General features: G+C 38.2%; 2 protein-coding genes across 2 annotated transcripts in view; one reads left to right on the top strand and one right to left on the bottom strand.

Annotated features, from left to right (window-relative positions):
• The first annotated feature begins 75 nt into the window (after nucleotides 1-75).
• LOC107697283 (PR domain zinc finger protein 1-like) lies at nucleotides 76-9,944 on the top strand. The gene is made up of 7 exons (XM_016498008.1): nucleotides 76-217; nucleotides 1,684-1,935; nucleotides 3,369-3,488; nucleotides 4,578-4,830; nucleotides 6,710-7,668; nucleotides 7,765-7,893; nucleotides 8,007-9,944. The coding sequence occupies exons 1-7, from the start codon at nucleotides 191-193 to the stop codon at nucleotides 8,592-8,594; spliced, it is 2,328 nt and encodes a 775-aa protein (XP_016353494.1). The 5' UTR covers nucleotides 76-190; the 3' UTR covers nucleotides 8,595-9,944.
• Nucleotides 9,945-15,657: 5,713 nt separating this feature from the next.
• LOC107697282 (autophagy protein 5-like) overlaps nucleotides 15,658-22,059 on the bottom strand; it is a 36,431-nt gene continuing 30,029 nt past the window's right edge. Inside the window, exon 8 of the mRNA XM_016498006.1 lies at nucleotides 15,658-17,025. Coding sequence (XP_016353492.1) covers nucleotides 16,889-17,025 — 137 coding nt within the window. The 3' untranslated portion in view covers nucleotides 15,658-16,888. The remainder of the gene's footprint in view (nucleotides 17,026-22,059) is intronic.

Raw genomic sequence — 22,059 nt, 5'->3', positions numbered from 1 at the left:
GGAGATAGTGGGCAGGGCCAAAGTGCCTTCAACAAGTCAGACAAATATGCTAAGGCATTCAGTCAATCTCAGGCACTTGCAGGAGAAGTCACTTACCATCTGGACTAGCAGTGGGACAAGACGGGAGAACTGAGCTGCACCTGTCCCATACACACACACACACTCAGGGGAAAGATCACACACAGCCTCTATGTGTGGCTGGGACCAGAGCGTCCTGGTAAGTAACATTTCTCTAAACTGTGTTTCTGTGTGTTCTGCGTTTATTTCTGGTAAAGCAGAGAATGCATTTTACAATGGAACTAATTGTTTCTATTATTTCATAAATTAAATATTTAGTGCTTATTTAGTGGTCATTAATTATATGTGGTGTCAATGTTTTTTGTGAGGTAGAAACACAGTTTTATTGGAGCTTCCTAGTTCTTTTTTTTTTTCATTTAAAATTATTGACTGTGATAATTTAGGCATTTCCATTTATTTTAGTTAATTTAAAACAATGCTTAGAAAATAATTTCTGTATTTAATTCTTAGAAAAAAATATTTATGTATTTAATAATAGTTTATAGCTGGAATAAATTTAAACTATACGTATTTTTTAAGGATTTCACTTAAAAGTATTGTTTCCCCTATCCAACATAAAATATAGTTTTATATTATGCATGTATATTTAGTATGCATACATCTGATTTCCACGTTTGTTAATGTGTTTTTTTTAGTTTCAATATGAGCTGTCCTACGCACACGATTCTTTCTACAAAAAAAAAAAAAAAAAAACTATTTTCTGATCTTCTTTAAACAAAAAAAAAAATGTTAATATAATAAACAATTTATATTCATCACAAATCAACTTTTTCACGAATCAATTACAGCTTTGTAAATTTCACATTACTGTTTGTTTTGGAACATAAAATTCTATTAATTCTGTAAACTTTAATAAGATTAACAACAGCCATTTGTAATTATAAGAACAAATAGTTTTAAATGAAGTTTTTAGTTTAATTGAAAATTTAGTTTTAAATAAAATTAAATTAATACACTTTTAAATTAATACACATTCCCAGAGAAGTAGTTTTAGTCCTGAACAGGTAACTACATATTTTACCTTTTGAATTTTGTTTGAAGATTGGTTGTATCACTTTGCGTCAAAGTTTTTCCTCTTTTGTTTCTATTTTTCACACATTCTCTGGGATGGATTGATGGTTGGATTCCAATTTTAGCTACATTCAGATGTAGACGGGACTTCCTTCCTCTGTTTTCCTCCATTTGTGACTATTTTTTCACTCAGAGAAGAAAACAGGGAGAGGGTAAGACGCACGTTGATAGACAGAAATGAAGAGTAGGACATGAGAAGAGAGACTGTGATCAGTTCCGACTTTATGAACGGGTCGGGACGGCTTTTGTCTTTTATTTACTTTAAGAGCACTTCAGCTTCTATGTGTAGAAAGAAACGTCTTTCTAGATTTGTGTAATGTTGTGTAAACAATTAAGCTCTAATTTAGTCAAAACTATTTTAATTCTAATTAATTCTATTTTTTGGTATAAATGAATATTTGCGCATCACAAAGAAACTAGATCATTTACGTAGTTTAACCTTTACGCATTACTTAGATAATATTTAGTTTTCTTGTTCTCACAGACTATCTGATAAGACGACACATTTAATTCTAATGCTTTTTCTTTTCTCAGGCTGCTTCTCATCACAGCTCGGCCATGTTGACTACTGAGGGAGCACCCTACGCCGTGGACAATGAGGAGCTCAAGATGGATGTAGAGGATGTAGACATGACAAAATGGACGGAGGAAGAGTTCGAGGAGAAATGCACGTACATCGTAAAAGATCACACCTGGGAGGGTCCTCTAGAGAACACAGAGCTCACCCGGGCCGAGGCGTCCTTACCCAGAAACCTGGCCTTCAAACACCCACCAGACTCTAAAGAGGTATGACATGATGCTCACACACCATCACACATGCAATGGCATTACGCATGATGAACTCATGGCCTCGAGGCTTCCTTTTTGAGATTCATCGGGTTACAACTGCAGTCCTGCATGCCATCTGCTAATAATTGCTGTCTGCTTGTATGAGTGTACTGACAGTAAATCTACAAACCCGCCTCAGAGTGTCACATTATCAAACTGCAAGAAGCGGGTTTAAGCAGAACTTCGGATGGTTGTGATTCTTGTTTAAACAGCATCTCCATAAAGCTGCACCTACTGATCATATAACTGGTCTTAATCTTCTTTATCAGCACTGTCAGGCCAGTTTTTTAACTTGTTTTGTTGACCTGTCTGTGTCTGTGTCTGTGTGCTTAATAATTTCTAGCTCACATTGTTACTCGGCTAACACAAACATCCATACATAGAGCACCACATGAGAAGCTCCTCATGCACCCGAGTGCCATCTATCAAACCTGTTTTATCTGCAGCAGACTGCCATGTCTGTGTCCACAAACACACTACTTTCCACCTTTCTAGCACTAATGATGGCAGAAGCTTTGAATAGGATTAAGGCTCTCTTATTTTGAAAGTGTTTATAGATCAATAGGAACAGGGCTATAGATTTTTTCATCAGTCGCTCTGTCTGTCTTATCTCTTCTTGTGAGGAAAAAAAGCGTGCCTCTTTTATGAGCACGTACTTATGAGGTGATAAAGAGTTAACCCTCTTTCTTCAAGAAACACCTGAGGTTCAAACAGGAAGAGAGTGAGTGAAGTCATGTGTTTCACAGACGAAGATTATGATGATGAGAGAGTATTGATGGGGAGAGCGTTTAATAAGTTGAAAAGTGCTTTTTGTAGAAGTTTGGGTGAGGAGATCTTCAGGTAGAAGAATATTTAGATCCAAACAAAATATTACATATTTTGGCTTTGATTTGAAAATTCCCATCTCTGTTTAATACATTTACTTATTTAAATCCATTTTGCAGAATCAATTTAAACTAGAAAATTGTGTCTGGTCCAAAATATATGAATATTTCTATCAAATAAATCACCTGTATGATTCGGTATTGTGAAGAGAGGTTAAGCTTTGGTGATCTCCTCAGAAGAAGTGTCTGTGTGGTTAATAAGAGGTGAAGCGGGACAAACGAATAGTCTCTCTCAGCCTTAGGACACTACCTTGATGACCTTTAGCTTCCTGTGGCCGTCAGGAGAGGTGACGGGTGAAGAGAGGCATGGCTCCATGTCTTTCAAGTGCGCACATCTGGCTGACTGTCAATTAATTACCCCTCTCACACACACACACTCTGTCTTGCTAATACTGTCAAGCTAATTTAATGATGCTTGCAAATAATTTTTCAGAAAACGATCAAATTGTGAACTGTACTGCAACCTACCTCTTTCATAACCACCTGTTTACCTACTTTTTTAACCAGGTTATTGGTGTAGTCAGCAGAGAATACATCCCCAAAGGCACACGGTTTGGCCCCCTTGTGGGAGAAAGTTACACTGCAGAAAATGTCCCCAAAGATGCGAACAGGAAGTACTTCTGGCGGGTGAGTTGTTTTGTTTCAGAATCTTTTAATAAAGTAGGAGCGGACAAGAACAAATATATTGGGTCACTTCCTGTTCCACTGACTGACTTCCTGTCTGACATCATGGGCTAGATGGCTATGTAGAAGCAGTGAGTTTATATTCTCAAAGTGACCAGAAACTGCTGAGTAAAGATCTGCTGTTTTGGGAACTGCATTGCTGCACTGGCTCTGAAAAACTGAGAGAGCACTGATACGTTCCATATAGTGTAATCTTTATTTGACTGTGCAGCTCTCTGAGCGTGTGGGACAGGAAGTGCTGAATGACTCTGCTGTTCTGGTGCTGTGAATATATCTTTCTTAAGAATATGTCAGCTTTACAGATCATCTGTGTCACTGCAGTTATTCAAAGTGTTTGACCAGTGAAAAAAGAAATCACATTAACTGCCACTACAATTCAAACGAAACGTTTCTCTCACACCTTTGTGACTCGCAGCTGTCGTCTACAGCTGTCGTCACGGAGAAAGTGCAAAGTCAACCCGCTCTGGTTTTGTGTTGACTTGTTTTCTGTCACTTCCATATTGTTGCCAAATCGAAGATCCCCAAGTGGAACAACTCTGGTCTTTACCTACTAGTCACAGCACTGATATCATTCTTTCCTGTGTTACTGTCAGTCCTTTACCATATGGTGCAGGGCAGGTGATTACATAGTCATTGGTTAGAGTTTCAAGCATAGAGAAAAAGTGCTAAAGGAAGTGTAGTGTCGATATTTCAGAGGGAAACCTTGTTTGTGACGTCTTGAAAGTGTTCCTGGAACTTGCATGCTTAGTATAAACAACATACTGAGACAGGCGTCCCCCTACCATACTTCAGACGAGACCTAAGAATGCATCAGAGAGCTGGATGGAGATACTCTGAGACTGTGAATATTAGTGTGGGGGTGTGTGCTGACTCACTGTGAGACTTTATAAGTGCGAACCCCACTCGTCTGTCTCAAAAACATGAGAACCACACTGGAGGACTATAGAATAGAACATTGTTATATAGACAAATATAGTAATTGTAATTCAAAAAAAAAATCTGGTCTTAAGTTTTCTTCATTATATTTTGTAGATATACTCAAATGGAGAGTTCCATCATTTTGTGGACGGACTGGACGAGGAGAAGAGTAACTGGATGCGTTATGTGAATCCAGCACATTCCCAGCAGGAACAGAACCTTGCTGCCTGCCAAAACGGCATGAACATCTATTTCTACACCGTGAAGGCCATTCCTGCAGACCAAGAGCTACTGGTGTGGTACTGCCCTGAGTTTGCCCGCCGTCTCAACTACCCTGCCTCTGGAGAGATTATGATGCAAAAACTCAGTAAGTTCACAAAAAATACATATATTTGATGCCTCACTACTTGCTATAGACCTGGACAGATACTTGTTATCTCAGTTTAAGTCAAGAAAAACATGCCTTTTCCACTATAGAGATAGACCCTGTCAGCATTGTGCAAACACACCAGCTTCTTACCTTTCATCTCTGTTAAGATCGGAATTCTTTGAACTACTCTGTTTCTTTGCTTTCTTCCTCTACAATGTTTTTGTTCAGACTAATTACAAAGAATAGGAGTGTAATGTTGCAGCCATTGGTGGTTGAGAATGTTCTTTAAACATGAAGGTTTGTTTTGCCCAACATACAAAACCAGCAATAAAAGTCTCTAAGCTAAAAAGACGAGACAGAGGGAAAGATTGATACAGAGGAGAGGGGGAGATTATAGGTAGGTGAACAGGCCAGTCAGTGTGACTCCTCTCCCCAGAGTCATGCGCATACCCTGGGGCCACTGGATGAAGCTGACCCCTTGAGCTCAACACACACACACATAGACAAGTCTGTAATTACACCTACTCACTCATGTCTGCTGCCTCTCTACCTGTAGCCTTAAGAAGGAATAATAGCCCATGCATCTCAAAGCAGAACCTAAAGAAAGCTGGTGTATGACTCAGTGTAATAGAATGGGCTGATCTGACTGACACAGCCTCCCACATGAAATTGATTTAGACACTGACTTTCTATTTCACTAGTCCTGTCTGGTGTATAATGACAGCAACACCAACATGGATCTTGAGTCCTTGCATTCCTTTGTCATCCTGCCTCAGGAGGTGTGGGAGGAACTTCTTCATTTGTTTGCCACTTTAAGAGTAAGGAGAGGCTAGTAAGAGTGTGCACGAGAGAGACAAAAAACTCCATTGACTAGTTGAACTTCCTGGCGGCAGGGCTGTGCTGACAGATTGATATCTCTGTGATCGCCGGCTGTTTGTTTTTGGCAAGCTCTCTAGGGAGGAACAGAACTCATACTATCTGTGGAAGAGAGGTGGGAGGGGAGAACTGATAACCTCTCGGTTTGTTTACACGTAGCTGCCGGGACAGAAGGATAGGGGAGTAGAGAGTACGGATCATCTTTTAAGGGATACTTATCATGCACACACTCATATTCACACTTGAATTCTACACAATTAAAGTTCAGTGAACAGGAAGCAGGAAGTTATTTAATTGTTTACATCCTTTTTAAGAAGATTAACAGTGAAGTATTTAAGATACATGGGAAAGCAATTTTCTAATTAGCTGCCCACCTTTCATCAAATGTGAGTGGGTGGAAGGGTCAGGGTGGTTTATAATGGGTCTGTTTAGCCTAAATTTGATAAATATATTACTCCATGTATGTTTTATTCATATTTCACTCCTCATCTGATTTTTAATGTGAATTTTGTGAAACCTTTTAAGTTTGAGACTGCAGAAATTTTGGAACTCATTTAAGATTAATCACTAAATAAAAATCCACCCATGGTCTCTGTGGACTCTATAAAAGGGAGAGATCTAGGCTTGTAGATCCCTATTAGCAGGACGCCATCAGTCCCCCCACACCCACTCAGTGAACCCCATTAGATAGTATCAGTGCATCCATCCCACCCTGACCGGGGCGGCTGTCAGGCCTCACATCCTGTCTGTAGACCCTAACATAGGATAATTTGTCAAACTGTCACACTAAGTGAACCACTGGGGTGCTTTGTTGAAATTTGGTTTAAGAAGAGCTGTATCCTCTGGGACAGTAGAACTGCTGTGTCCCTCAAAATAACAGTAACTGGAATTGGTCAGGAATTGTGATTGTGACAAGTAATGTCTCACAAACAGACCTGTATCCGTGAATGTGAATGAGTGAGAAAATTATTAACATTTTGTTTTTTTTGTGTGTAAACAGAGCAGAGCCTGATTGAAGCCACACAGCAAGCGACTGAAGTCAAGCACCCGGTGAAAAGAGAGCACAGCGTTTCAGAGATTTTAAAAGATGTACTGCAAGAACCCAGCAGACCACATCCCACCCGCTGCCCCAATAGCCCAGACCGACCTCTTTATCCGAGTGCTGTCTATCCGCTCTGCCCTTCCCTAAATGAAGACTTTCTAAAGACGACCACAGTATTTGGCCTCCCGAACCGCTCACACAGACAGTGTACAGTGACACCCAGCCCTTCAGCACACAGCAGTCCGAAGAGCAGTCCAGAAAGCAGTCCCACACCAGCATCCCTTGAGCCAAGAGACACCCTTCTCTCCTTCTCTCCAGCACTCTACAGTCGTGGCCTAAACCACTACCCAGGCTACTCATCAACAGGCTCCATGCCATTCTACCCTAACCCGCACTACTCACGCTACCTCGTGCCTCACTACCCTGTTAGTAGTTTGAGTGGGCCACCTACTTTGGGCGGTATATTTCCACACATGTACCCCTTTTATAGCAGCTTGGTACCCCCTCATGTTCCCTTCCCACATGGCATGCTTCCATCCGAGGGTAGTCGACAATTTCTGCTTCCACCTGACTCTCCGGTTCCCAGGGACATCCTGCTCCCAGCGGCCACCAGTGCCTTTTCTGCAGCCACTTCTCTGAAAGACAAACCAGTCTATGGTCATGGGCACCCTTACACTCCCGCTGGTGGGTCTCCAACAGCTGGCTCTGCAGCCTCTACAGGACGTGTTCCTACCAGGCCTACCTCAGCAATCCTGAGTACCAGCCGCTTGGAGGACAAGGCGATCAATCTCAGCAAGATGAAACAAGGTTCCACAGGCTACAAAACTCTAGATTACCCACTTAAGAAGCAGAATGGGAAGATCAAGTATGAGTGCAATGTCTGCACCAAGACTTTTGGTCAACTTTCTAATCTCAAGGTAAGCAAGAGAACTCTGTCTCCCTTTTAATGAAAAGCATATGTGTGCTACACATATACTCCTGGTAGTACCTAGCTTACCTGCCTTTATTTCCAGGTGCACCTGCGAGTCCATAGTGGTGAACGACCCTTTAAGTGTCAGACCTGCAATAAAGGTTTCACTCAGCTGGCCCACCTGCAGAAACACTATTTGGTCCACACAGGAGAGAAACCCCATGAGTGCCAGGTAAATGATAACAACAATTTCAGTTATAACCAGTCATTTCCTTCTCTGAGTACATTTGTAAGGTCTCTGCTCATATAAGAATGAGATCCTAAAACTCTGCTTTCACCTCACAGGTGTGTCACAAGCGTTTCAGCAGCACTAGCAACTTGAAGACCCATTTGCGACTGCACTCTGGTGAAAAGCCTTACCAGTGCAAGATCTGCCCAGCCAAGTTTACACAGTTTGTCCACCTCAAGCTGCACAAACGGCTGCACACACGAGAACGTCCACACCAATGCCCGCATTGCCACCACAACTACATCCACCTCAGCAGCCTGCGGCTCCACCTCAAAGGCTACTGCCTAGCAGGCTCTCCTTCTCCCAGCTGCAGCCTGGATGAACTCAACCACATCAACGAGGAAATTGAACGCTTTGACATCAGCGATAATGCGGACAGACTGGAAGAAATGGAGGGGTTCGACGTGGAGAGCATGGTAGAGAACCAGATCTTTGGCCTGCTCTGGCAGGAGATGGATTTTAAGGCGTCTTATCACAAAGGTAGCACTGGAGGAGACCTGCACCCCCCACCACCTGCATTATCTACATATCGTCTGAACGAGCATGGCAGTGAGGCCTCTGTCATCACGGTTCATTGCAGCAGCCCTATCCAGCTCCTACCTATCAAGGTTAAAAAGGAGACAGAGGAGGCCATGGAAACCTAGCCAACTAGAGGCTTGCTGACCGTTTGCCTGACTAGCTCTCTAGGCCAGGTTATGGACAGCCACAAATATACATAATTCTTCTCAAAGAATCAGGCTATGGCCTTTATGTTCAGGGACTTCAGTACTCAGGGCTAACAGACATTGATCAAGTTCATCAGTGGTCCAGTATGTCCTACACAAATTAAAAAGACAATCATATTCTTTTATTATTGTTATTAATATTATTTGCTCTTTTTTGTGTTTATTTTAGTTTGTTATGTAATCTATTTAATTTATTGTTGAACGCATCATCCTTCACAACCAATACATGGAAATGATGTTTACAATGACTGGTTAATTCATTGTAATTTACTGTTTTATATATTTTCTTTTACTATATTCTTTTGTGGATAGTAAATGTAAATAGTGTCCCAGTTGACTGTGATTTCGTGTGACTGCAAAGAGCTCACCACATTCAGGTTTATTTTTAATGTGGGCTGAAGTCAGAGGTAGACCTTTTTGTTGAAGGTATTTTTTTTCTACTATAGGAGAGGTCAGAGATTACATATCTATGTGTACGTGTTTTACATAACATTTATTCTCTTAATAAATGTTAGTTCTACACAATATAATGAATACAAAAAGGGCATATTGTATATTACCAACAACTGTTACCTCAACTGTCAGAGTGAGAGTGTGTGTGTGTGTGTGTGTGTGTGTGTGTGTGTGTGTGTATGGTGTGTGCTTGAATTGAGAGACGTCAAAGGCATATGTGATGTTTGTTTCGCTACTTGAAGAGGAAATCAAATGTCCCAATGTGCAGGTCTACATGTGGTCCAAAGAATAGCAGTCTGTCTAGCTGTCACACACAGGCTGTGAGACTGACAGACTCTGCATTTTCTTACTTATGTGTGGCACATTACTGAAACCAAAATGATAAAGAAATGAGAATGTGGAAATGATAACCAAAGTGAACTCTTTCGTTTATTTTCAGAGATGTGTGCAAATGCAGTGTGAGCTGCTGCAACTGTCTGCTCTGCAGGTCTGTGATGTTGTTTATGGACAATCCACATCACTCTGGCCTTTGTATGCACTGGTTCTTTTTTTCTTTTGTCTTATGTTTGTACTTTTTTCTTTGTTTTTAATATGATTTTGTCCAACGGTATTAGTAGGACAGTTTATCAGCAACATGTGCTGTGAGGTAGTAGTATCTCATACACTTTCTGTCCTAAAGTATGACCAAAGTCTACACCTCATCTTCAGCTTTAAATTAAAAAAAGAAAAAAAAAGACTCTTTGTTTACGTTCTGGTTTATGTAGCTATTTAAGTACAGCTTTGACAAAATGTAAATTATAATATAAATCTTCACTGATCGAATGCATTTTTGTCACTTGTGTGTTTTTTCATTATACATGTAAAACAGCGCTAAAGGCACATTCTCCTCTAAACCACTATATGGCACAAAAACTCACCGCAGTACTTTCTAAAACATCTGAGATTCATAATTCATGTGACAATTTGGTGGATTCTTGATGCGATTGCAGGAAGCAGCATAGAGATCATTCTGTGCTAATTTGATTTTAAATGTTATAAATTTATGTAGCAAACTGACACAATTACATAATATATTTTGAGGCAAAGGTCAAAGGTTAAAGGTAATTTAACCAACAGTTTTAATAACTGAAGAATATGTAAAAGTATGGTATTTGGGGTAAAACACTAGATATAGCAACGCTAGATATAGTGCGATAAAGTGTAAAAAGGATATTTGGCAGTCTATCAACCTTTAAAGAGTTTTTTTGTCATTATGACAATTATTTCCAGTAAACGTTAATTTATATAAGAACTAGCAAAATAAAATGTGTAAAATGTATTTGAAATTAGGTGCAATAGAAAACAGCCACAAATAAATTCAATTTAGAAAATATGGAATGGTTCTGATTCTTAGGTACTTCAAAATACAACAAACTATCCTCGACGGTGCTTTAAAGACTCTGGGGTCTGCGGGCAGCTCCGGGGTAAAAGTTAGTAACACAGCAACCCCACGATTACAAGATGCTTCGTTTGCACTTCTGATGAATAGATCCATGACTAGGCAGACAAAAGAAGCAGTCACCAAATCCAAAGTGTAAAATTCCACACCACACAAATCATGACACACTTAGTAATACCGCCACAACAGGCCTATAAATATATCACACGATACACATACACACTACGTTGCTACAATAATGAAAAGCATATGAAGAGATCAAAATCTATTATCAGTGTAAATGATTGTGTGTCTAACTGTATGACCATGCAGGTTAAAACAAGAATCCATTTCAAAATATTTTCTATTAAATTAAAATCAGTCAGAGCGGCATTTAGCCTACTGATACAAACTTTGCTTTGAATGATCACTTCAAAAGAAATCCAGAGCGTAATACAAGTGTAAAGAATTGAATCTTGGCTGTGAAACCTGACTGTCAGAATGGGATGTTTACAATGTGTTTTCATTGTTAAGCAGATGTGGTAATACAATGCTTATGCAGTTCTGGCTCATGCGTGTCCTCTTCCTAATCCAGTTCTGAGAACGCTGACTGTATCAAATGGAATCCCTTTCAGCTCTACCCAAATTGTACATTTATAGGCCCCATGTGAGCATGTGGATTATATGATAATTGGCTTTCTTCATTTCCCGCTGTAAGATGATGTCAGAATCACTGAAGCTAAAAGGGGAAACACACAGTTACAGAAACAAGCTTGTTTTCAGAACATCAGCAAAAGTGAATTAACAGAACAGCAAGTCAGAATCTACTGACGAGGTCATACTGTTTAAACCTATGAGTATCAACATAAAAAGTCAGCATACGCTTATTGGAAAAAAATGAGCCTCTACCTGCATTTTTGGAAAAACATAAAAAACAACATAAAAAATGTTTTCTTTTACATAAAAAATTACTGCAGTTTCCAGCTTAAATAAACACTAATGGCAGTAAACACTTTCATTTTTTTAAAACACAAATTATGACTACAGGGGAAGAATACTGATTAATAGGTTTAATGTATTGTCTTCATTTATGCCCCCAATTTTATTTTATTTTTTTTAAGCAGCCCAGCAAAGAATGAATGCCCTGTGTTATGAACAGTGACATGTAAAACTAGTCTTGCATATTTGGTTCACCCCAAAATGGGCCACTAGTAGTCAAGTCAAGTCATGTTAAATCACCTTTATTTATATAGGACTTTTAACAATACAAATTGTGTCAAAGCAGCTTTACACTATCAAAATAGGAAAATAGTGTGTGTCAATGCAAAAGGACAATAGTAAACACTCAATTTTTCAGTTAAAGGCAGTTCATCATTGAATTCAGTGATGTCATCATCCAGCTCAGTTCAGTTTAAATAGTATCTGTGCAATCAAGTCGACGATATCGCTGGAAATTAAGTGTCCCCAACTAAGCAAGCCAGAGGAGAACCAAAACTCCATCGGTGACAGAATGGAGAAAAAAACCTTGGGAGAAACCAGGCTCAGTCGAGGGGTCAGTTCTCCTCCGACCAGATGAACCAGCAGGTTGATCCATGCTGCAGCAAAGTTAGATTGTGCAGAGGACTCATCTGGTTCCGTGGTCTTGTCCCGATGGCCGTCTAGGAGACAAGGTCTTCACTGGGTATTTGCACACTGTCACTTAACTTCTGCTGCTTGAATTCATGAAGTAAGGATCACTATTAAATTAATATTAGCCACAGAAGAGGGGCAGCTTTTGCAATAAATAATTCAAAATAAATAAACTGCAGCAATTAACATTTTGGCAGAACCTCTAATAAATTACATGCTGTTTTGTTTAGTTGTCTGTTCAGAATCTTGGGAGAATAATGATCTCTATTTGAAAAAAATATAAAATAAAATAAGTGATTCTCAATTCATCCAGAATCGTACAGCTCTGCTCCTGTGTGTGACTGACTGATTCTCCCTTGACATACAGTGATGGGCAAATGGTACTTTCGAGGCCTGACACAGGGGTGTAGCCATCATTTCAGAAGTGATGGGGACAGAAATGTCAAATAATACTTAATACATAATACTTTTTTTGGGTCTAATTTTGACAGGTTTTATTAATATTATTATCATCATCATCATATCTCTTACTTTTAATTGACTGAGAAATCAAATACACTGCTGGAAAATAACCAATCATTTGTATTCTATAACATTTTTCCTATATTTTCCTAATGACAATTTTATGATTTATGTACTACAAACACTTTTCCCATTTTTATCACAGAATAAGGCAGAAGAATTATTTTCTATAGCCAACTGTAATAAATGCTGTCAATTAGCACTGCATTATTCAGATGCTTTTTATTATCTAGAGATGAATTGAAAAACACATGAACCATATTGTGTCGCAATCGTGTGTTTACCGTCTTCACATTTCATCAGTAAAAACGTGTCTTTTTATTAGGCCTAGCTAAAGCTGCGATTGCTTTGGCTACAGTGATAGCGGGATGCCTTTATTCATATTAGGGATTTCTTGGAACGTCATAAGTTATTACTTCTACAAGTACGTTTTGGACTTTCTGCCAACCGATTAAGAAGTGAGTATACGCAGTAAACCCTGCGCTACACCACTGCTTATTTTCAAACACAATTGAATATTAGACTTGTTAATTTTCAAACTGCCGTGGAACATACAACTAATGTAATAAAACACTGAACTGAACATGCTTTTAGTGCCACTCACTGGACAGTTCACTTTGAATGTGTCACAAAACCTGCAGAAGCAAGGTTTAAAAAAGTCTTTATACTAAGAAGTTTCATTGATGTTTTCAAATGGATTTTGCTGTTGTCACTGTGGTTTTAGTGACAGTTGGAATACAAAAACATCATTAATAAATGGATAAAAACATGTCAGCTAAATGTTAAGAAAAGTCTTTTGTAAAACAAATTACCATCTTTGTCTTAGGCCTGCGGTATCAAAGGAAGAACAACTATGTACAAAAAAATTCATGTTAAAAAAAGAAAAGAATGATGTTGTGGTATGGGGTAGGGATCATCATTGTCCCCTAAATGATCACAGCACCTTGGGGTCCCTCAGCACCTGTCCATTAGGAGCCGAGGTTAATGACAGGTTGGCTCTATGTGAGCTGGAGGGTGAAGGGGGTCTGAAGAAAATTAGAGGGCAGCTCATGTTAGAGAAGAGAGAGTTTTGTTGTTTGTTCCTCAGTGATCACCCCCTCCCTCCACTCAGCAGCTCAGTTCCAGGTGTACTTTGGGTACGAGAAGGCCGTTCTGATCGGACAGAGGGGAAAGTTGTCTTCTGACACCTCATATAACTTAACAGGGCCTGGCTGAGTTATTGCTTTTGAGTTTTACTTTTATATCCCAATCAACAAGAGTAGGGGAGTGGACGACACAAGAGTAATGTGGATAAAGTCTGTAAAACTGGATGAAAAACACATATGAGAGAGCTGAAGGAGACATGAACCCTGTCCGCTTCCTCATTAAATTAACTTCAAAGCGGGTTCACTGCCTAAAACGGTCAAGTCTTCACCTACTTCCCATGGAGGAAACCAAGAAATGAAGGAAATGAAGAAATTAGTAAAAAAAAAAAAGCAGTACACTTTTTACTGCTCTTACGACATGCATCAGAACAAATGTCTGAAGGAGAGATGACAGAGGAAGACGCAGAGGAGGAGAGTGGCTCCTCTGATCTTTTAAGTGACGGGTTTACTGGAATCAGCGAGTGGGTCTAGGATAGCTCTTTATTTAATGAACACATGAAGAGTGCTCGGCTTCACTTTGATGTCCACTCCGCCGCCACACAGGAGAGACCGCCTCCCAACCCTTCTTCCTGCGTGCCTGAGAAAACTAATGGCACTCGCCCCTGCCCCCCAGCTGAAGACCACGACACTGAATGAGACTGAACTCTAGGCCAAAAAATAAAATAAAATAAAACTGACTTTAAACGTCAAATAAAACTTCTTTACAGTTGTGAACAACAGAGAATTATGAATTCAGAGCTATTGTTTTGCAACCTTCAGATCTTGAGTATTATTTTCATACATCTTGATAATCTACAAAATGTCAAATTTTGCCATTAATATCACAAAGAATCTGGAATGAAAAGAATCAAACCTCTGATTATGCGTAGATCAGCATGTAGATTTTCTAAATGCAAAGAAAACCTACGACATTTGCCAAAATGTGAAGTATAAAAGTATCCCACAATGCAAGGCACTCGGCCAAACTGTCTATTTTCACTGTGACTAATGAACCGAATGTATGTGGCCACACATGACAGGTGTGGGGAAAAAAAACAAGATATTATGGCCATGAATTAAGAATTTATTACCAATGACTTAATTTGCTAGTTTTAGTTGTACTAGTTTGTTCACTCATTAGATTGTGGACACAATTTAATTACATAAAAATGAGAGGAAAAGTGCATGGCCAAAATTTAACTAAAATAATGGAACAAATTAGTAACACAAGTTAATAAATCGTTCGAACAAATTTGTAATGTGTTGTCATAATACCTTTCATGAAATTAAAATGCTATGAGTTAACGCTTTTTAGCTACAACAGACCTCTCTGATTTTTTTTTTTCAGTATCTCCTTTTAGCGATAAAACAGCAGCAGCAATGGATCTTTTCGTCTGTACTGCAAAGTACATCCAAGTGAAACGGATAATCAAAAAAACCTGGATAGAGGCAGATCTGAATTTGGGTTTGTTGTCGATTGTAGGAAAGGGGTGGATTTAAAGGTGTAGTAGGAGATCTTGGAATTTCAACCAGCATAACAAAAAAATGTTCTGAAGACAATCACCTATTACACCTTTAAGCAGACTAAATGATTAGAGAAGTCTGTCCTTTTTACTAGAAGATTATCACATTTCAATAAAAAATTATGAGGTCAAAGAAAGAAAGAAAGAGAAAGAAGGAAAGAAAGCTAAATTGTTTACAATAAGATCAATAATACACATTTTATAGAATGCATAGGGTGAATTTTCATTTCATTCAGAAAAAATGAAAGGACAGCCAACACTGCATAGCTATAAAATATTGTTTTAATTAAATGCATTTTGAATGAATCTAGCAAAGACAGTTTAGCAATCACCGCAATTAAAATAACACAAGAAAATGCACATTTGAACCATGTTATTATCATTTTAACCGTGTTATTAGTAGTGAGGAGTTGCAGCATCTTTATTTCTGTAATTATTCAGAATCATACAAGGAATGATCTAAACATCTTAAAGTTTGTACACAAACAGCACTGTCTCAAGAACAGTCTGCCGAGAAGTCGCCTGGTGGTGGCGTAAGCTCTGCGGTTTTGCCCGCTGTCTCGGTCTGGGGTAAAACACTCACCGATTCCTCTAAACGAATAATCACTCTCAGCTGTGTGTCGTCTGCAGCACTGATCTACAGTCCCCACATCCCCCTAAACACAGACAGCCGGTCTGCCTACAGGTTGTAAATAAATGAGGGGAAAAAATACTGTAAGATTCATTTGTTGGAAACAGTGTGATATGATAATGTATTTGTATGGCCTCTGACTTACTTTTTACACGATACATACCCATTTCAAAGATCAAATATTTGCTCTAAACGAATAAAAACCTTTTTCCAAACACACCCCCCCTTGAAGAAAGTAAACCATATCTTTAACAGTGTCCGGGAAAGAGAGCTTCAGTTGTGCTATATCCCACCAAAATATGTCTGGGACTGTGACTAATCAGCTCGCGGCATCATCACCTCCACTGAGCTGTGACCCCCTACACAGCTGCCAAAACCAGAAACTGACACATTTAATCCAGTGAATGAAGTCACCGATATTTGTCCCTCAAATCCCAAAGTCATCGTTTTTCCTGCTTTAGTTTTTATGCAAAAATTCCATCTTCATTTTACACCCCATGGCAGTCGTGTAGTACGTATAGCAGTTTAGTGGCCTTATTAAACACCAATCAGGATTCCTCCTAATAATTACCAGATCTGAGAGTCTAAGCGTACGATACTCACAAATTAGAGAGTGGGAACGGGAGTGTCAAAGAGTTAATGTGGGAGTACAATCACATCAAGCTTGTGCAAATGTATGAATGTAAGAATTTTAAAGGCAGCAAGAACACGGGACCCATCTGACAGCTCTAAATAAACCAAGTAGTTTTGAGAGCGTCTCCTTCATGTGAAGTGCACAGGATAATGACCATCGCTCGATAAGGCCACTGCAGGGATGAGAATGAGAAAACGGGAAGAAACTGTGTGCCATCAGAACGTTTCTGCAAATCTTTTATCCCTAATTCTCCATCACCAGACGACTGGATCCTCTGGAATCAGTCACTTGGTACTGGGATGATGCTGATGTGGAGAAAGTTGTCTGGGTGGCTCAAGTGTTCACTCAACCACTGGATGGGTGTTTCCAGCAGTGGTTCAATGCCGTGAATCACAACTTGGAATCTCTTTGGCTCGTCTGGAATAAGTGTGAAATAGAGAAAAGGACACAATTATACATCAAGGGAAGTACTATTCAAGCCAAGCTTCTATGTTTTATGATACGTGATAAAAACTTGAATATACAAGAGTTGCACAGTGCTGCTTCGATTTTTTTTTTTTTTCATTGTTTTTCTATATGTATAGATGTTTAATTAAAATAGCAGGTTCCCTCTTACGTCATACTCCTGGGTTCCACCAGGGTAATAAGGCACTTTTATTTTCTTGACAAACTAAAAGACATAGAATAAAATTCGTATGTATATGGAATGAAAGATATACTGTAGATTACACTGCATCTTAGCTTGCTCATTTTGCTCAAGCGCAAGGTCTATTTAGGTCTGCATGCCATACAACATGCTTCTAACCACAGATCGAGAGCTTTTGTTCCAACCACACAACTTTGCAATGCTGTTTGTGAATGTTTGTTGGAACTATGGTTTCAGGAAAAATAGAATCGCTGAACTATGTTGGTAATGACAAAACTTATGTTTTTGGAAATGCACCCTGATTATGAGAAGCTTCATATAAGGACACATATAAGCTCACTTGGTTCTACAAAATGTACTCTGTTCTGCAAAATGTAAATGCTTGCATTGTATAGAATTATAGAATTATAATATAATTTATTTCTGGAATAAATCTTTGTTAACATTGGTATTCAAGAAAAATGTTAAAATGCTGCTCCCAGTTACCCATAATTTGTAATAACCCCTAGAATATAAACATACTTTTTACATTTTGATGGGAGAATTGTGGCCAAGAAATGGTCAAAGACCCGGAAAAACCCTGGTATGTGTAACATTTATTAGTTGTTGCCACTAATTACATGATTGGATACTCCAGGAATGCTACAAAGCCATGCAAGCATGACATTTATTAATTAAATATATTATGTATTATATTTCACTACCTGCACAGCAAACATTACAACTAAACCTATATTACAACTGGCATTTATATTTTGGTATGATCCTGGTTTTGAACTGGTATGTTTGGAATTCCTAGTTCTTAAGATGTTACAATATTTGAAAGATATTAATATTTTAAAGATTGTCTCATCTGAATCAGGAGAGAAATATGCACGGATCAAGCACCGTTTCCAATCGAAAACAGATCTAAACAAATATGTCAGTGGATTTTGACTTTTTCTCCAGAGGAAGCATTATTATGGATTATGGACTCAAATTTTAGCCAGGATTATTTGTGGATTATTATGTTTTTATCAGCTCTTTGAACTCTCATTCTGACGGCACCCATTCACTGGAGAGAATCCAATGGTGAGCAAGTGATGTAATGCTAAACTTCCCCAAAACTGTTAAAATGAAGAAACAAACTCATCTACATCTTGGATGGTCTGAGAGTAAGTAAATGTTTAGCAAATTTTCATATTTTGGTGAACTATTCCTTTTAGACCACGAGAAACATAAATTCTGAACTTTTGACTGGTAATGTCATTTTAAGAATAATTTTCAGAATATTCAGAAATATAGGTATTTTTTGACATTTTACAACTGTTATTCCATGAAATGTGGAAACTACATAACCAGATATTGTGAGATGTTCTATTGTCAGAGGAACCACAGCATGATAATTACTGCTGTTCTCCACTACTTTATCATCTCCTGCACAGAACAAATTAACCAAGTTCATGCTGCGTAGCTAGTTACATACGACTGGAAAATTGAAGGAAACGCTAGAGGCAGTAACATTACCCTGTTGACCCATGGAGGTTAAATGGCTAATGCAGTTGGAGGGAAGGAGTTTCAGTTTGACAGCAAGTGATGGTTCAGGCATCAGCATGTGCGCTGGATGACCTTCTCACACTGCTGAACTGAATTGTGACCTACTGGATCATTTGCATATTAGCACATACAGAAAGTAATTGCTGTTTGGCCCTTGAAAACTTTCAGAAAAACAACACAGAATCTCACTGCATGTATCTCCCTATGAAGAATCCTAAAGTTTCACTGTAGGACACAAAAAGCGCAAGTAAACACTCTCTCTCAAACTCACACAAAAGCAATTCATCATGTCTACTCAACTTACTCCATTTATCATGAGTCTGATGAGTTTAGCTCAGGGCTGGAGAGGTCGGGGACACAGATAACGTGGGTGCAGGAAGGAACTTCTCATAATAATGCATTCTTTTGTTTATTAAATGAGTGGTCAAAAAGGCATGGCCTCAGCTTTCCCTCTGCCCGCTGTCAGCTCAATTATCTTTAAGTAGATTCATGCATCATTTGCGCTTTCATTAGGCATAGCTGTCAATAAGGTCAAAAATACAAGTATTTTTCTATTTCTGCATGAAAAAAGTAAATCTCTCCACCTTTCAACTAAGGAAAGGGTTTGGAGAAGATACTTAAACCTTACTGGATACCCTGTTTTTTTTTTTTTTTGTGACTTACATATTAAAAAAAAAATAAAAATAATAATAATAATAATCATCATATTATACATTTTTAATAGCAAATCCAATCTGGCCACTATCGGATATCTATCTATGCATTTATTTATTTATTTCATTACATATTTTTCTTTCTGATATTACCTACTGACATTTTGCATTTTGTATGTAATTTGTGATATATCAAAATATCTTGTTCACACTTTTCACTGGAGGAAAAGTTATTATGAATTATTTTAGCCAAAACTGAAGGTTTAAAGTTAAAATGTCTTGACGGATTTCTTTCTTCTAAACACACAGCTTTCCACTTCACAAGACGTTAAATAATGGACTGGAATCATTACTTGGGGATTATTGTGATATATATATATATATATATATATATATCTCACTATACCAATCATCATATTATATATTTCTAATAGCAAATCACATCTGTCCACTATAGGACCATCTATATGTCCCGTGTTGCTATTAGTTTTTTTTTTTTTTTGCTGCTGAATATTTTTCATTCCGACATTACCTATAGATTTTTTGCATTTTGTATTTTGGTATTTGTATAAATATGTTGCTGTTGTCCGTTTAAGATTAGTGGTGGTAATTAATAATAGCGCTGAACGATTTTGGAAAATAATCTAATAGCGATTTTTTTTTTTACCAATATTGCGATTGCGATTTAATATGCAATTATTTTTTAAAGCTCTTTGTGTTCTGTATTATTCAACACAGACAAGCTATACATCATTGTATAGTATGACCAACACAATATTAGATAGATTAAACATAAATGTTATTTTCTGTAGGCCAGCCTATATGTTACGATGAAATTAGGTGATGCATGAATTGATATGAATGACATTTTTATTACAACTACAATCACAGTAGTATATTGAATGATTTGTTGAACTTCCAACCTTGTAAGCATGTAATAATTATGACAACATAAAGCAAATAACAAATAAGCACAAATAAGCCTGGTGTAAACATTAATATGAAAGTCAGTAACAAATCACACAAACTAAAGTAGATTGCAAAAATATAACAAATCTGTTGCTTTACCACACTACTTTAGGTAATTAAAAGTCACTGTAATAAACATGTAAACATGTGGACTGCACTTTTTAAACACTGTCTGTTAATTTTAGACAGAATTTAAAGCTGCAGTCCGTAAATTTTGCCTCTTTGTCGCCATCTCTGTTTGAAAACCTGGAATTGCAGCTGTGTGCGGAATTATCTAGCTTGCGTGGGTTGTGAGTCGGCTCGGCTCCAGCACGGATGAATCTAATGTTTTGAGGAGTATGTATTGAACATGATTAAACAGAATGTAAATTGCAAAAACATACAGGCGCCAGGCCTATATGTTACGATGAAATTAGGTGATGCATGAATTGATATGAATGACATTTTTATTTAAGAACTACAATCACAGTAGTATATTGACTGATTTGTTGAACTTCCAGCCTTGTAAGCATGTAGGCTAATAATTATTATGACAACATAAAGCACTGACAAATAAGCCTGGTGTAAACATTAATATGAAAGTCAGTTACAACAAATCACACAAACTAAATTAGATTGCAGAAATATAAAAACAAATCTGTTGCTTTACCACACTCAGTATTTAGGTAATTCAAAGTCACTGTAATAAACATATAGGCTTATGTAAACATGTGGGTTGCACTTTTTAAACACTGTCTGTTAACTTTGGACAGACTTTAAATAAATATATATATATATATATATTACCTTATTATATATATTATCTTAAGTCTTCAGTAATAAAATGCACCGTAACACTGTTACTGCTTGAGTAATTTCAATGTGCCATTTTGAAGTACGTTCATTATATACGCTTTCAAACATTTCTGCGTGTAGCATGCCAGGGTTGCCAGGTTTTCACAACAAAACCCGCTCAATTGCTACTCAAAACTAGCCCAATCGTGTTTCGAGGGGGGTCCACCGGTAAAAATCGCGTTCCAGAGGCTAAAATACAAGTTTTTTTGGAGGAGTTCCCCAAACCGCGGACTTGGCAACACTGTAGCGTGCCAACTTGATGCTTCCTCTGAAGACTGCTTAGATGTGTTCGACTTGAAGCAGCGCTGTGTCATCAAAGTACCGTGAGAGCTATAAGAGAGCGCGGACGTCTCCTTATGCTTTCCCTCGCCATACTTTGATGTCATACACCGATCGATCTTCAAGTCGAACACACCTCTTTACTCTCGCGTGTCACGTGACTGAGTGTAATCGCAGCCTCTGCGATTGAAAAATCGCGTTTTTTCAAATCGCGATATCGCAAATGCAATTAACCGTTCGGATTTGGGCATCCACCATGACATTCGCTGTGAAGTGGTTGAAGTTCCGATATCACTTGAATATCACACTCCTCTCAGCCAATCAGATTCGAGAACCAGAAAGAACTGTTGTATAAAAATATATATTATATGTAAATCTTAAATATATACATGTATGTGCGTGTGTTTTTATATACATATACACAATATATTATGTAAACACAAACTTTTATTTTGGATGCGATTAATCGATTTGACAGCCCTAGAAAACATTAATTATTAGGGGTGGAACGGTTCGCGGAAAAAAATCGAACCC

Source organism: Sinocyclocheilus anshuiensis, unplaced genomic scaffold, assembly GCF_001515605.1.
Source record: "Sinocyclocheilus anshuiensis isolate Anshui unplaced genomic scaffold, SAMN03320099.WGS_v1.1 scaffold979, whole genome shotgun sequence".
Classification (NCBI taxonomy): domain Eukaryota; kingdom Metazoa; phylum Chordata; class Actinopteri; order Cypriniformes; family Cyprinidae; genus Sinocyclocheilus; species Sinocyclocheilus anshuiensis.
Note: the sequence above shows the minus strand (reverse complement) of the source record. Positions and strands in the feature narration are given on the sequence as shown.